We start from the raw sequence: 16133 nt of genomic DNA, 5'->3' as shown, positions 1-16133 counted from the left end.
ACCAGGGGCATCAGAGTGCTTCCGAAACCTTAAGCATACTGCTTCCCAACTAAGAGCATTAAAGTTTGTTACATAAAGTGCTGTTGTTGTCCCTTCTCTCCATGCTTCATCTCTGCCTCTCTGTAGGTGGGTGTTCAAAAGAGTTGGTGGGTAATTGGACTCAATCAAGTAGGCATTTAAGACTTCAATTGCTTCTTTTAGGTAGAGCCCCCTCATTCTGTACTTCACAGTCACTGAAAAACAATAGAGAACTTGAAGATGTAAAATTTAGTCCTTGAAAATGTGCTTTGCAGTCCTAGTTAACTATCTTCTTGTCTAAGTCTTCTTAATCCTTTCAAATTGCAGAGGAAATGGTAGAGTTAATGAGTGTAATTTATCAAAAAAGATAACGAAGCATTAGGCATGGAGCTGGCCATTGACCTGTGTGTACTGCAACTTCAACATCCAACAAAAACAAAACTGTTTGGGATAAAGGTTAAATATCAGGTGCCTTTGGTGAAGCAATCCAATGTAGGTTAAACCGTTTAGGCTTAGTCCAAGCCACGTAACCTCACATTTGGGCAGGCACACACAGACAGTGCCTCTAGCCCAGCTGAAGGGTGGCAACTTGCAACACTGCTGTAACTTGGTGGTGGTGCTGAGCCTGCTGTCACTTGGACCAAGCCTCTCATCATAGATATTGAGACCTCGCTTAAAATAACCTGAGTGTTGAGACCCCGCCACGGATTACACAGACGAACTGTGCAGCAGGGAGTGTTGAGACCCAGGCACACAGACAAACTGAGCAGCAGATGGGCATATATATATACGTATACATATATCATATGGAGCATCACACGTTAGATGCCTAATTGCATCCTGCCTGGAGCAGCAACACTGAGCAATGACACTGTGAAGTGACATGAAGTGGGGGTAGCAGCACGCCTGTGTCTTCTGCCATAGCAGTCCCTTTCTCTTCCCATCCACCTTTCCGTGTATCAGAGGTTTTTGTCATCTACTCTGAATCAAACGTCTCGCTAAACCACCAAGATACCCTCTTCTGACCAAAGTTGCCACTGGCAACAAGAGTCTCTACAGACTGGCTGCAAGGAATGATATTTGCTGTAGTTCTTCCAGAGAAACTTTGTCTTGACAGAAGAAATTGAAGCGCAAGCAGTGCTGTTAGCCATGTGAAACTGAGCCTGCCTCTGGTTTTTTATGGATGTATCATAACGCTGTGACGGTTCTGTTCAGCCACCCGAAGATGTTCAGCAAGATCAGCTTCAACATTTGGTTTCTCTCTCTGATTCATTAAAGAAGAAAACCCACCCTGGCTCACTGAGATGGCTGATGCTGTTTGGATGATAACAGTGTGCAGGCGTAACATGCTCCAGAGCATTGTTATCATGCTGACATCTGGGGGATTGTGCCAGGGATTATTATTATTTATTTACCAGTACCACAGAAGAATGCCAGGGTATTTATTATTGTAGTTGTGCTTGCCACAAACAAAGAATTCTACACTTATTGTGATAAACTTGAAGCAATCTTTTTAAATAACAGACTGAGCCTGCATTTAGGAGGGGGAGAATCCATTGTAAGCTTTTTAATTCAGGCATTGAAGGGAGACAAAAAGGTTGCTGTTCATTATGGTAGTTATGTTTAACAGCACACAGTTGCTTTCTTTGGTTGAGATTTTTCATTCCTCATGATATAAGCTTCCTTTTTAAGCCAAATTTTTCTCTAACCCAACATATCCCTATGGGAGATTTCAGCCCCTTGGCTGGTTGATAATGTGATTGCAGATGTTTTGCTTTTTTGAGCAGATTACCGAGGTGGCTGAATACGATATTGAGATTTAGCAGTTGTTATTAGGACTTGTGTTCCTGCAGACCTGGGATGGGAATTTGAGTTTAATCACTGCAAGTCAGTGTTATGAGGTTCAGATAAAATATCAAGTATTTGCAATTATGTGGCTGGAACCTCTTGAGAGATCTAAAATTCACCTCAGATGATTATTTGGTAAACATGCTTTCCAGTTCTTCACTTGCTTTGAATGTAAGCAGCGCCCTCACCCTCAATAAAAATCAAGGCCATTTTCTTTGCATAACAATAGTGAAAGTTAAGAGCACTCCCTGATGACCAGTGGAAAAAGAGAGACCTATAGCTACATGTCTTATGTCTGGGAAGGAGCGATGAGCACCATGTATTCTTCAGGTTGCAAGCTCTATAGGTTGGGAGCTCTGTAATTCTATTAGCATTTTAGATGAACTCTGGAGCTTTTACAGATTTTTGCACACACTTGCACATAAATGCTAAAATACTTTCTGTTTTCAGCACCAGAAAGCTAACCTCCGGTAAGCAAAGCACTAGGGAACAGAGGCACCGCTTAGAATAGACTAAATCCCAGGCACAGAGAAACACTGTTTGGATTTTTTTTCATGCAGGAGACACTATGCTCTGTTTCTTCAAACCCCAGAGTATGAATAAAACTTAAATTATTGAGGCAAACAGCTTAGGGAGTTTCAAATAAGGATTAGACAATTATATGAATAAGAATAGGTAGCATAAAACGAGAAAGCCTGTTGAGTTGCCTGCATCTGCTTATAAATTCATCACAAGTATAGAGGTAAGGTAAAAATCCCATCAGCATTGCCATCCAGGAGAAGAGCTCTCCATGAGCAGCGCTATCTCTTGCAGCAGTGACTTTGGGTGTATTTCTGGGTTGCTAACCAGAGACATTTTAAAGAGACCTTGTTTTTCAGGAGGTGGTTTTGCTCTTTCTGACACTCAGATTCCTTCGATATGTGAAGAGATGATGCCTTAAATAGCTAAAGGCTTTTGAATACCTGCTTCCTATGAAACAAGAAGTATATTGCTAGTCATCTGGGACTGATCAGAGCTCAGAAGAGATTGTTCTTACTCTTATGTTCCGAGTGCTAATATATATAGTAATTATTCCCTTGCACCAGAGGGAAGGGGAACCAGGACCCCTTCAGTCTTAGCACTGTACAAGTGTTATGTGTGCTACAAAATCTGGGAGAAGAGTTTCCATCTTTAGGTCTATCTTTAGGCTTATCCCAAGTGCCTAACTTAGTGAAATATCAGGCTCCTCCTCTGAGGTGGGCAAAGGGTGTGCAAATCTCTGAGGACTACTCACAGCAAAAGCATAACTCGGATGTCTTCAATCACCTTCTAGAGGTTTCTCTGTCTTTGCACTGACTCTAGAGAGAACCAAAGCAGACTGAGCATCTAACTGAAGCCGTAGTTCATCAATGCACAGGCTTTGTTGTTGGCTCTGAAGCAAATTTGTACCTTTCTGGACACTTCACAGATGTCAGCAGTGTGTCCACTGAGGCCACGCAGATCCTTATAGGCTCCTTCTTCCTAAAATGGGGATATTTTCCCAGTAAACAGGGATACATTTCCATTTGATTATGTCATTATAGGATTTGTGACACACAGATGAACAATTGTGATTCTTTCCAGTGGAAAGAAGCAATGCACATATGCACTCAAGTGAGAATGACACTGTTGACTCTGTGTTTTGTGAAATTACAGTTACTGAGAGGATAAACCCGGAAGAATGGCTCTAGATAAATCTTTATCTAAATTATCAACAAAGAGTTTCTCTCTCACTCTTTCTCTCTTTCCATAGACCATTGACGAATATTCCCATGCAACCTCTTTTAATAGAAAATAAAGATTTCCTCCTAGGCAAGGGGAAAATAATGAAAAGATTATTTGCTTGGACAGATCATCTGGAGCAGGGAAATAAGTTTGTATTGTTTATTCATCAGAAGAAACAGGGGAAACGATGACAAAAAATTACTTATAACCCAGGAGACATATCACACCCTGTTTGGCAAAACACTTGTCATACATACGAGATCTCTCCTTGTATTTTGTGTGATTGTGATGCTGAAATAAATGTGGTTTCCTTTATAACAGCCAACTCTGTTTATCACCTAGGGAAATTTATGCATATATCAGGGCTGCTGGATTAAGCATCTTTGCTCCTGAATTCTTCTGTGATTGAAACTGAGTAGTCATGTATGATTTATCTCTGAATAATAAATGCCAAATATCTGATTGATTAGTGCATCCTGTAGCAGTGAGACTGCCTTTCACTAGCTGTGGGGTACCTGTGACAGGTACTGCTGGAATTTTCCCCTCCCTTTAAAATCTTCTCCGCTCTCCTCATCACAAGAAGCTGTTGTGACTGGTTAGCTTAGCAGTGCATTGATATTTGTCTCCAGAACAAGCTTGGAGGAAAGCTGTAATATATGGTTAAAGGAAATAATTTCCAGCAGCACCTGTAGAAAAGATCCCTGAACCTATAGGGAATTTGGAGTCACGAGCTGTGCCCAGCCCCAGATGAGGTCTACAGAAGGCGCTCTGCACTCTTCTGTGATAGCTACTGTAAATACAGCCACCTAAAACCCCAGTCCATATTGTTAGGCAGACACTGATGTGATCTTGCTGCTTCTACATCCCCATCATTTTGCAAAGGAGAGGATAGCCCTATATAATCTATCTTCAGTTTTACCGTGACATCCTTCAACATTGTGTCTGAGCAGAAATGAATCCTTTCATTCTCCATCCTAGTTAAGCCCCGTCCAGGTTTGTACTAGGGTGACATTAAAAAAGTATTTTAAACCAAAACATGGTACATAGTGCTTGGGCAGGAAGGAGACAGATCCAGAACAGCGAACAAGTGGGTATAGAGGCAGACTGTCTCTAGCTGACATTTGCCTACAACACTGAGATTCAAATTCATCTGGAAAGTTCTGTGATTTCTGTAAAGGGAAGTTTTATAGGATCCGGTTTTGCATTTCATCTTGTGTTGGGTCGTTAAGCCACTGAATATCTCTTGTTGGCTTCCAGGAGCTACAGGCTGGAACCTGGCTGCAGTGCTTTGTGGTTCAATAATAGAAGATAATTTTCAAATACTTTTATTTTCCCGTATCATAGAATCATAGAATGGTTTGGGTTGGAAGGAACCTTAAAGATCATCGAGTTCCCACCCCCTGCATTTTAAAGTCTATTTCTACAAAACATGTGGGTGCATATATTTTTAAGTGATACACTTTTGCTTTTCACTTGGGCACAAAGTTGGAATTACAGCATCATTGACTCTCTTGAACTTGGTGGGATATCCAGCATCATTGACTCTTCTGAAGTTGGTGGGATATCCAGAAGGGCAAAGGGAGATGTGTCCAGTCCATAACTAGACCAAACAGTGAGGGAGCAGGGCTGCCCCGCTTCACTGCTGCTTCAGGGATGCCACGCAGGTAGAGTGGGAGGGGAACCAGGTTGGAGAAGCAAGAGGAATGGAGGCAAAAACCCTGAGATGTCACCCAGCAGAGACCAGTAATCCCCTGGGGTGAATAAAGAAATCCAAAGGACATAAGACTGGTATCCCAGTGCAGTAATGTAGTTATTTAATATTTCTGGTATGATCTAAGATGGCAAAGACTGAGAATTGCAAGAACTTCCTGCAGCAGTACCTGCATATAGCAGATCATGTTACCCTGTGGTTTTAGAACTGTCGTAGCCAGAGGTACGTACTTCATTCGTGAGTAGCTGAAGAGCTAGTCTGTGACCCGAGAAATGGGTCTGTTATGTTCAGTGAAAAACGCACAGTTATCAGGAACAACAAAAAATTCATAGTATGAGTTGCATACAGGATACTAATTGGTAATGAGTTTTGTAATCCCTGGCTGAGTTAGGCTGTCTTCATAGAGGCACTGAAAAGTAAAACTTTTCCCTGAATTAATATTTCACCAATTCATCTGGTTTTATGCATAACGTTTCTTTAACAAGGGATTGTTTGCTATAGTTTCCTATTTATACAGCGAAAAAATTGCCTGCACATGGTGTACTATCCTGATTGATTGAATTGTTAAAGAAGCCCCAAGGATGCTGTCCATCCACCACCTTCCTGAAGTACTGCTCTACGTTCCACAGCTGATGATAGTTTGTATTGCAACTGTTTTGTTGCCAGGTCTTAATTTTGTTAGGTTGTTTTGGTTTGACTTGGCTTTGTAAAAACATGACAAATTAACTGTGTGTCCTGGAAGGTGCTGTCTCACAGCCAGGATGAAATTTAATGTTAACTTCATTATTGCAGAAGTCAGTCTGAAAGCCAAAGCACACTGACCTACAGCAAATAAACCATTAATAGCACATTTAATTCGTGTATTTGAGATAAACTGTGAGATAAACCTCAAATGAATATTATGATTAATTTGGGTGAATGCATATGTTTGTGCTTGCAGCCACATCTGTTCTGGAGAGAATCAAAAGCATCCATCTGTTTATTGTAATGGGTTCTAGTCTGTGTGGATTCTCTTTTATAGTGAATGTCGGGGCCTGTTTTTGTAAGTCAAGTGGTTAAAAGCCCACTTCCAAAGCAGGGTCATGTGTGCAGTCTTGCATTTATTTTCTTCTGCCCAGGGCAATATGAGTCTGTAAGTTACCCGTGCTGTTTAAGGCAGAGCATTTTTGCTTTTGGAAATCTGATCACCGCTCCTTAATGAGCACAGAAGGAAAATAAACTCTGACAAGTTCAGATTCTCCTACTCTCTGTATGAGTCTCTCATACAATTTGTTCAGTTAATCCCCTGCAGAAACTCTTTGCCATTGGAAAAGCTTGGGTGGAAGCTCTGAGGTTTCATGAATTCCAGCTGTGACTGTTGCCACTGCATACGAAATTGGAAATTAAATTGGTTTTGATTACACTACTTGCAAAAATTCTCATGGTGATCAGGTTTATTCTTATCAACAACGTAGTTTGTAAAGAATCATTCAAGGTTTCACTTGCAGATCACGCATTTATTTGATAGCTTAAGCCTGTAGTTCCACAAAGCAGTGAATCGGGTTTTTGGCTCTTGGTGCCAGATCAAAACTTCGATGACACGTGGAACAAAGCACTGAACTAGTGCAAACTCTCTGTTTGGTTCAAGTTAAAAACCAGTGTTGTGTAATAACCTTGTCTCAGCAGATTCTATGATATATCAGGTATCATTCACCTGTAGAGCGCTGGCAGAAAGCCCACACAGGCCACAAAGGCTGCACAAACACCAGGGTGTCCGCTCTGGATAGTTTGATAAAAAATGTGATCCTATTGTCTTGCCTAATTCAATCACATTTATAGTGCCAAACTGCCTAGTACTTCATATATCTGACATTAAAGTCGAGCCACAGCCTGCATGACTAGGTAATAACGTCTGAGTAAAGGAAATGTTGCCAGGAACTATGATTAAGGGCCATTCGAGGCCAAGTTTCATAAGCAGTATCTGATTTGGGAGGCTCTGGAACACCCACTTTGAGACATCTGCAGGCGGATTTGCCGAAGCGCAGAACACCTGCTCCCGTTTGCTCCTGCTCTAACGGTGAGTCTTCAGTGCATCTGAAATTTGCTTTGTGATTTTTCAAGTGGACTGCTCTAGAAGAATTAGTCCTTAATCTCCCTGTCTGTTAAACTAGGGATACAAATCCTGTGGGCAAGTTCACAGCTGTAACTGCAGTTACTGCCCTTTCCCCCACAGGTAATACAGGATTTCTCTCTGACACCTGGCTACCTGTTTGCAGGAAACTTCTCTGACAGGCAGAATTACGCAGTGTTGTGATCTGTGTCTCTATACCAGGTATAGAAGCTGGGCATTGAGCGAGGAAGAGGACAGAGCTCTTTTAATTGGAGAGGAGCCATTAAGGTCTTGCCTGGACGCCCTAAAGTGAGCTGATGAGCAGGTGCAGCAGTGACACATGCTCTGGCATAAAATAAAACCTGATCATGTAAACCCTAAGAATATCAGATTCCTTTTATAAGACTTTCCTATCAGAAATATTGGCAGCTGCCTTTATTGGTATTAACAAATAATTCTGCTCACAGAAAATCTTTGCAGCCTGCTGTGTTTATTGGAGGACTCTGATGCAGATTCTTCCATATACCAGTTCTTGCTCTCTCACCTTCCTTCCTTTTCATCATCGCAATTGCATGGCAGACTGGAAAGATGTATTTCGGGTAAAAGATGAATTTGATAGGGAGAGAATGTGAATTAAATACACAGGGAAATTAAGAAAACGTTTAACACAGTTAATTGAAAATTGTTCCTAGAACCATCCTCAAAGCAGAAAATGTTTTTGCTTTTATCTGCAGATTATTTTTAAAAGACAGAGGAATAAATGTAGCAGGTTCATTTTTATACCTGCGAGGCAAGGAGATTTCACTGGAAATAACATGAGTTGCTTTCTAAGTCAGTCTTTCTTTTTATCTTCGTTTGTCTCCAAGCCTCTGCTATGACAGGATCACAGCAGCAGGAGATGGAAAGATTTTGGAATAGTTTTCTTAATGATTAGGCCAAGAGCTTATGCAAAGAGCCTCACATTCTTCCAGTGGAAATACGTGTGTAGCTTTTATACAATAGCCAGCTCAAGATCTGTACCAAAATGTGATATTCAAATTCAGGAGATGAGGGAACAGAAAGAAAGAAAGAAAAAAAAAAAAAACCTTCAAATGGTGATCCTGATTGCTGGAAAGATTTGATCAGTTAAAGAAGGGCTCCGGTACCCAGCACAGCCCAGTCTGTAATCTGGCGTCCCAAGGAAACCAGACTGATGTATTGTTTACTAGTCAAGTCCCCATTCCTAATCTTCCCCAGAACCTTTTGAATCCATTGATCACATCATGCAGATATGATACAAGAGCTGAAACCTCACAGATCTGAAGTTCTTACAAGTTTCATGTAAACAAGTAGCCAGGCCCAAGAGACAAATCCTGTTAACGCTCCCACTGGGAGGTGATTTATAGGACTCACCCAGCACGACCCTCTGTGGGACAGTGAGCTGGAATGAACAGCCAAGCCTTAGGAAAGCTCCACTCATTTTTCACCTTATTAGGCATCGGAGCATATAAACATGAGGCAACTCCAGGGGAAGCCAAGCTTCATTAGTTTCTGCTGCTGACAGAACGACTTGTCAGTGGTTGTGTTACACCGAGAGAAGAACTGTTAATATTTTTCACACAGATGCAACCATAGACTTGCATCCTTAATGGCTTGCATGAAGAAGCAAAAAAAAAAAAGCATTAAAATAAGATCCCCATCAGAAGGGGGTTAAGATATGTGGCGCTTGTGACTGTCTTTAATGAGCAGACCACAGACAGGCTTGTGCAAAGGGGGTCCTTTGAAACTAAATACGTGGGGCAGGAAAATCCCGAGGGTGCAGGTTACGCTGCAAGTTGTCAGCATCATATATTCTGCTAAGTGCAGAACTGAATCCCAATTTCTCCAAACCTCAAAATGCATTTGGATCAGTTATCCTTTTGACTAAAGAGCCCAGAGAAATTAAGAAATTCAGCTGCAAGCCATGAAAGTAATAAAGGGACATCCATCTCTTTTCCTGTCTGCTTTATGCCAGACTTTTTCTGGCATTTCTGTTACTCAAAATCATGATGCTATCAGAGTGTCCTAGCAAGCAATTCCATTCCCTTATGGAGATTTAGTAAGAAAATATCCTGTGCAGCTGTTGTAGAGCTTCATTTGTTCTTAGAAATAAATTTTACTGGTACAAAGTGTATGTTTGTCAGTACAACTGCATCTATACTAGAAGCACTTTGTCAGTTCAAAGTAGGAGTATGCCTGTGTTTGTAAAATGTTGCTGGAACTGACATGGCCTGAGCTCCTGTAGTGTACAGTGCCAGGACAGTGAGCTCCTGGATCCGGGTTCTCAATCTCTGACAGAATAAACATGAATAAACTGTAAAGATGGACAGGATTCTGAACTTCAGCATCCAAAGTACCCGCCAAACTCATTATCACCTTACTCTTCCGAAGTTTTGCCTGGGAAATTAAAAAAAGGATTAGCAAAAAAATGCCATATTTTAATTTATGCATGCACAAGTCTCGTGCTGAGACCTATCATTCATTCATTTGTAAAAGCAAGTCTTGATTCTTTGAACAAGGGGCTGAAATAATCAGTGGTTGAAACAGGAGATAATCCATAACACCAATGAGCTGTGGTTTGATCCTTGTCGTAAACCAGTCTCAGGGAACAAGTGTTCATCTCTAGCATGACAGACCTCTCCTGGGCCCCCATCAATCCTGTTTCTGATGAACAGAAGATGGTAGTCCCATCATAGGAGAGCTACATGGAAATATTTTGTCAGTACAATAGTGACTGTTAAGGGCTTAAGAGAAAAAAAACTTATTCCAGGAAAATCCACATGCAGAGCAACATGAAAGCGTGCAGGCAGGCATCAGGGGTCCAGGCAAGCAGGCCACTCTCTGCAGCTCCATGCCTGTTTCCTAGGGAAGGAAAAACATTTCCAGTTTCATTCTGCATCTGCACCCAGGGCTGCCAGGCCGCCGTTTCTGCCTGAGCAGTGACCGCCTGATTTCTCAGCAATAGGGATGAGGTCTGGAAGTCAGCAAGGGGGCTCCGACGCCAGGCATCACACAGCGAAGGGAAGGAAGCAACCTGGCAGCACTTCATGGAAGCCTCCCACAGTGCTCCTGCTCAAGGGAGCTTATTTAATTTAAAAAACAAACAAGGTATACTGGCAAGAGTGCTCGTTTGCAGATCCGTATTGCACCTCTCAGAGGCCCCAGAGGGAAGGGGGAGCACATAAGGATATGTTTTCTTCCTAGGTAGGCATAGGTTTACTGGAAACGAGAAATTGCAGCCTTCTCCCCTCCTGCACATTGGTGCAGCAGCACATTCACGCTCATGTCAGATGCTCTGGCAGTGGCTGTGCAGGCACATGCATCCATCCAGTCAGGACTATGTCCATTCCCCCGTGCCCCAGCTTGTTGTGTTAACAACATCCAGTCTCATTTTGTCCTGTGAACTTCCTTCACCCTCATGCATCTGTATGAGGACGCTGAGATCCCAGGAGGCTTCCCAGGATGCGGGGCTTTGGTTAGGCACTGTCCTTTCCACTGCATTAACATCTAATACCACATAAAGTAAAGACAATCAAAACCATTTCAAAGCAATAGAAATATATACCGTTTTCCACTACAGCCTTGAACTTACATTGTAACTACCTTCACATTCTTGTAGGAAAGACCTAAGGCAATAGTGTAACTTTCAGGAAGGCTTCTCCTTGCTTTGAGATCCCAGAGAAAACTGTAGGTTTGATGGGCTTTTGCATTCTGACCATTTTTGATCATCTGCCAGAATACCTGGTACTGAAGAAGAGCAAACCAGTGTAGCTCTGCTTGAAGGGTAAGAGGCGGTTCTTGTTTCAGTTCAAAGTTGAACTGACTTGATTAGAATGAATTGTTGCAGATCTTGGTGAAACCCTTGACATAAACATGAAAAAAGCATACAGCATCCATAACAGTCAGCTCTGGGTTTACATTTAACAAACTGCAGCTATGCTGAATAAAAGCAAATCTGTCACTTAATGCAGGGCAAATATCGATCATTATTCTTAGCCAAAGAAATTAATTAGACTGTTAATAGCAGACTCATCTAAGTTATGGAGCCAGGGGTGCTGGTATCTCTTCACAGTTCTGCCAATACACTGTGTGGCCTTGGAAGAGATAAAGAGTGAAAGAGGTGAAAGATCTTCAACAAGTTCTCTGTACCTTAGTTTCCCCCAAGGGAAAACCAGACATACTTACCTGTTCAGAAAGAGGGGTTGCTTCTCATTCACTACTTTAAAAACTATGGCTTTGTAGCATGAAAAGTAAAAACTCTTTAAGTTGCTTTGTTTATATTTTCTAGTAGCACAGGGTGGATTGATCAGCGCTGTATATTGATTCAGTCCAACAAAGGGGCAAAACGGGAACATTTGTGGAGACACCGTTATAAGCAACACAGAAACCTGTGCTGCTTTAAACTGGTTTGGTTAAACCTGTCCAAAAAAAATCTGGACAAAAACACATTTTGGGTGATCTCAAATCAATTGGGAAGAGATTGACGCTAAAGAAAATCGAAACCACTGTTGAGAGCAAGGCAATGCCATGTGCAGACGAGCCTGTAAGGAACCACACGGACACCATTCCGCCAGCCCCGTAACAAGGTTTTGATGGCTCAAACTGTCATCTTCACCTTTTCAGTTCTTAGCCCTTATGTTCTCATTCCTAGATCCAGAAAGAATACACTGAGAACAATTCGGATCACCTGTGTCATTACTGAGGATTAACGAGCAAAGAGCGTAAATCATTTCTTAATTGGGGGCATCATTAGGCAAACAAAGCAAAGCACCCAGTACAATAGGTGGTAAGTAGACTATTAGTCTCTGTTAAGTACTTCTTCTTTAGCTTGAATCAGGAAAAGCAGTTTAGAGGAGAAAAAAGGGATTTAGCAGGAACATATCCCATCTATCTAAAGAACTGCTAAACTCAGTAGCAAGGCCCCTCAAATCAGTAAAAGGATAGAATTTACATAAAAAATAGTCTCTGCTTTTTCCTTAGTCCACAGGCGAGTTGACCTGATTTTAATGCAGATGCTAATGGAGACCAAGGTAATCTGAGTTTCCAATGGTGCTGGATGGAAGATGTTAAGCAAATGGTTCTTTGAAAAAGTCCCTCCAGCCCTCGAGTGCAAAAATTTGGTTACTTCTTGTTTTCTCTTGCAGTTTTCACAAGAAATATTGAAGCCTTTGAAATATTTGACATGGCTTTGTTGCCATAAACATTAGTTTTAACTATATAGAAAATACTGTGATAGGGATACAGAAAATGCAGTTGTTCCCAATACTAGCTTTGCCAGTGAGCGTCTGCTCAGTTAAACCGTTTTGCTTTTTTTTTTGTTTGTTTCAGTTTTTCAGTTGTGGAATACACAGAGAAAGGTGGGGGAGAGGAAGGTATGCTGACTCCAAACCCTCTGCTAATCCTCCCCAGAGAGCAATTAAGACAGCATTCACAAAACCATTTAGTTTTTCTATTCCTCACTTCTGATCAACTTTTTTCCTTTTAATTCTTTAATTCTTTAAGGTTACACGTGAACCTCTTGACCTTTTGCTGTTTTATGGTATCAGGAAGGCTATTTCTCTGGTTTCTTATTTAATTTAAAACCTTATCCTGAAGCTGCCTCCTGGCGAACTTCAATTTCTGTAGGAGTTGGCAGAAGGTCTATGTATACTACAGATTGAAGCTTAAGTGTACTGGCTGTCAGGTCACATATTCCTTTACCTTTCTAGTTCAGAAAATCTATAGTAGAGAATAATGATGTTTCAGTAAAGGAGAGACTAGCTGATAAAACCACCTCTTCTCCATTTCTAATGCCTGAGTCTGCAAGGCATAAAATGTACCTTCCTCACAGCATCAGTGCGACACGAGTTGCTCTGTATTTCCCAGAACAAAGAGCATCAGGAGGGATGTTGTTCATTTGTCTCTGAACTGACATGAGTTTTTTTCTTGATGTACTATCAAAGTTGGAAATGTAACCAGATGATAAACTGCTCCACACAGCTACAGATCTTCCTAAGCCAACTGCAAACAACAGTTACTTTATACAAAAGAAGACATTTTCTAAGTGCTTTCGGCAATACAAGTTTAAAATCTAACTTTAAAAAGCATTATTGCAGCTGCAGTACTGTGTATTGGCATCGCTGTCAGTAAATCCCACTGACCTTTTACTGACTGCAACAAGGACAATGCTTTTAAGCTCAAGCTACTGTATTTCTGGAAGCCTCAACTTACTATTTTTCAGTACTAAAACAAGTGTACAACACAGCTCTCAGTATTTTGGGGAAGCTTTTATTTTTAGGGTATTCTTGTTTCCTGCTTATATTCGTACTCCAATTTTAGGAGGAACTGGCCAAGTAAACATATGTCACAGCCCTGGGCCAGCTAAATTCTGTGAAATTTCTGATTCACACCCATGAAAGAGTCAGAAAGTTATCCAAATATATCACCTTGCCCCTAGGGCACTGAGATATACGTGTGCTTAGTATAAACGTTACTGTAGGACATACTGCTCACCAGAATTAAGATGTAATGTTCTGAAGTAAAATAGATAATAAAGTAGTGTGAAGGTCATAAATTTGTTTACAAAGTCTATTAGTCCGATTGACTTAAAAGAGAGGTCTCCAAGCATCTTTATCTTACCAGTTTACTGTTTGATGGGCAGTCCTAACCCAGGAGAGGCTTTAGCATTTACTTATCCACGTAAGATTTTTAAGCCTTGGCCCCTGCTCCTACTGGTAACACCTGTGGAGTCCTTTTAACATGCCTTCACAGTTTAATCACTCCAGTTTCTGTGCTGTGGGGAGGTCTTAAAACACTCCAGCCGCGAGTAGTGTATTTTGACAACTTCTTCCTATCAGTACCCTGCTGCGAAGGGGATGGCTGCACTCAGGCAGCATGCATCTTAACAAGGAGTCCAAGGAGGCAAGCGTCTCCAGGATATTCTCAGCAAACTGAGTGGAGGCTTATTTTGTTCTTACCTTACCCTGTAATCGTTCATCCATTTGAAGTGTCCAGTTATGTAAAGAAAGAAAAAAGACCACTAAGCCATGGGAAGAGAGGAAGCAACACATACATTGTTTTATTATCTTCCCCTAGGATCTGCACTAAACTGTACATTTTACTGAAATTAGGGCTAGAAGATGCTCCTTAAGCAGCACCACTTAACCGACAGTTCAGCAGGGGCAGGTGAGTCCCAGGCAGCATCACCTTGCATCAGTTTATGGTAGAAGCTGTAGATGAAGTACAGCCTTCCTGGGCTTTACAGGCTGTCGAGTGTCCAGAGTTAGTAACTCCACTAAGGCACCTCCCTGTCCTAACTTGCTGAGAAGTGACACAACCACAGAAATTGAAACCAAGGCCTCTGACATGTCCCCTAGAGCATGGTATGGCAGCTTGAAAGGACCAGGGAAGGGTGAAATTAATTTCTACAGTTTCTGCCATGCCTTGAACAGGTACACAGGCCTCAGACTCTTGCCTTTTTCAATAGCATTAAAATAATACAAGTTAAAAAAAACCCCAAGAACCTAAAAGAAGTTCTAAAATGTCATCTTCAGAGACATAAAAAGCCAAAATTGATGCACTTCTTAATAGCATCAAACATTTGAAAGTCCTTGTTTCAGTCCCAAAGAAGTTTTTATACTAGTGAAGCAGCATCCGGTTCAGGCTGTACGCTGATGTGCATCTTCTCAGACGGGAACTCCTGAGTACATCATTTGGTCACCCTGTGTCACCCCAACAGGGGATGCGTTAGCACTGTGTCCATAAATGGTTCTTTTAAGGAAAGCTGCTGGAGCCATTACTGTGGTGCGATCAGTCGGTATTCTGTGGTTAGCACGGGAAGGGTGCAGGAGTTGTCCACTGGTGGGTGGAGGACTTAAGAACCGAGCATCTTCAGCCAGCCCAGCGATAGGAAGGGATGGAGCCAGAGTCATGCAGATGTTGCTGGTCTGAGGACCGCTGCTCAGTGAGCTTCTGGTGGCAGAACTGGAACTGGAGAAGCGAGAAGGAAGATCAGCTTCTAGCAGCCAAGTCTGGCCAGGTGCAAGTCCACTTGGCTGCCCCTCATCCTGCGATTTTAAGCACTTGCAGCAGCAAATTCCAACACAGGCACCGCCAACAACAAATGCCACAAATACAGACCCGACGAGAAGGAATGGCAGGTACACGGGCACTGAAAAGGGAAGAGTGACATTAGCCAACCATTCATTCATGGCATATTCCAGGTTACATTCTGTCCTCATTCCTTAAGACATGCATGCATCAGGGAGCAGGCCAGAGCAGTTTTACTCTCAACTCTTCTCTTGCTGCAACAAGATCAGAAAGTGGCAATTGCTATGGCAGGATCATTTGAAAAAGCCCAAAGTACAGAGGGTCGGAGCAGTCAGTCCTGTAGCATCTGCCATTTCTACCCATGCAAGAGCTGTCCCAGTGCTTAGATGTCACAGCTACTGCTCGCTTGTGCATGATGAAGTAGAAATTGAGACTCATAACTGAGTTTCAGCTGTACCTAAACGGCTGTTGGGTTGCCTGTGGAATCTGTGTTTGGGGGCTACAAGCATTTTTACAAACCAAAAATTAAGTCAAAATCCATTACTTAGAGGCATCCACATACATTAGCAGGGCAGGTTAGTAAGGCAGGCGTTCCACCAGGGATGTAAACATCAGAGGTGTTACCAGGTTACTTTGTTAGCAGCTTAGAAGCTTTTCTAAGGATAGGACTGACAGAAA

At 41.9% G+C, this 16133-nt stretch overlaps 1 protein-coding gene across 1 annotated transcript; it reads right to left on the bottom strand.

Moving 5' to 3' along the window:
• Positions 1–15091: 15091 nt before the first annotated feature.
• On the bottom strand, positions 15092–15646 carry LOC104459531 (protein shisa-1-like). Its single transcript, XM_010072659.1, has one exon. The coding sequence runs from the start codon at positions 15644–15646 to the stop codon at positions 15092–15094; it is 555 nt and encodes a 184-aa protein (XP_010070961.1).
• Between the last annotated feature and the right edge of the window lie 487 nt (positions 15647–16133).

The sequence above is a fragment of the Pterocles gutturalis genome, unplaced genomic scaffold (genome assembly GCF_000699245.1).
Source record: "Pterocles gutturalis isolate BGI_N339 unplaced genomic scaffold, ASM69924v1 scaffold23467, whole genome shotgun sequence".
NCBI classification, from domain to species: Eukaryota; Metazoa; Chordata; class Aves; order Pterocliformes; family Pteroclidae; genus Pterocles; species Pterocles gutturalis.
Note: the sequence above shows the minus strand (reverse complement) of the source record. Positions and strands in the feature narration are given on the sequence as shown.

What these genes read in the sequence shown, in the direction of transcription:
- LOC104459531 (XM_010072659.1), bottom strand. Translation starts at nt 15,646, where the DNA reads ATGAGGACAGAATGTAACCTGGAATATGCCATGAATGAATGGTTGGCT.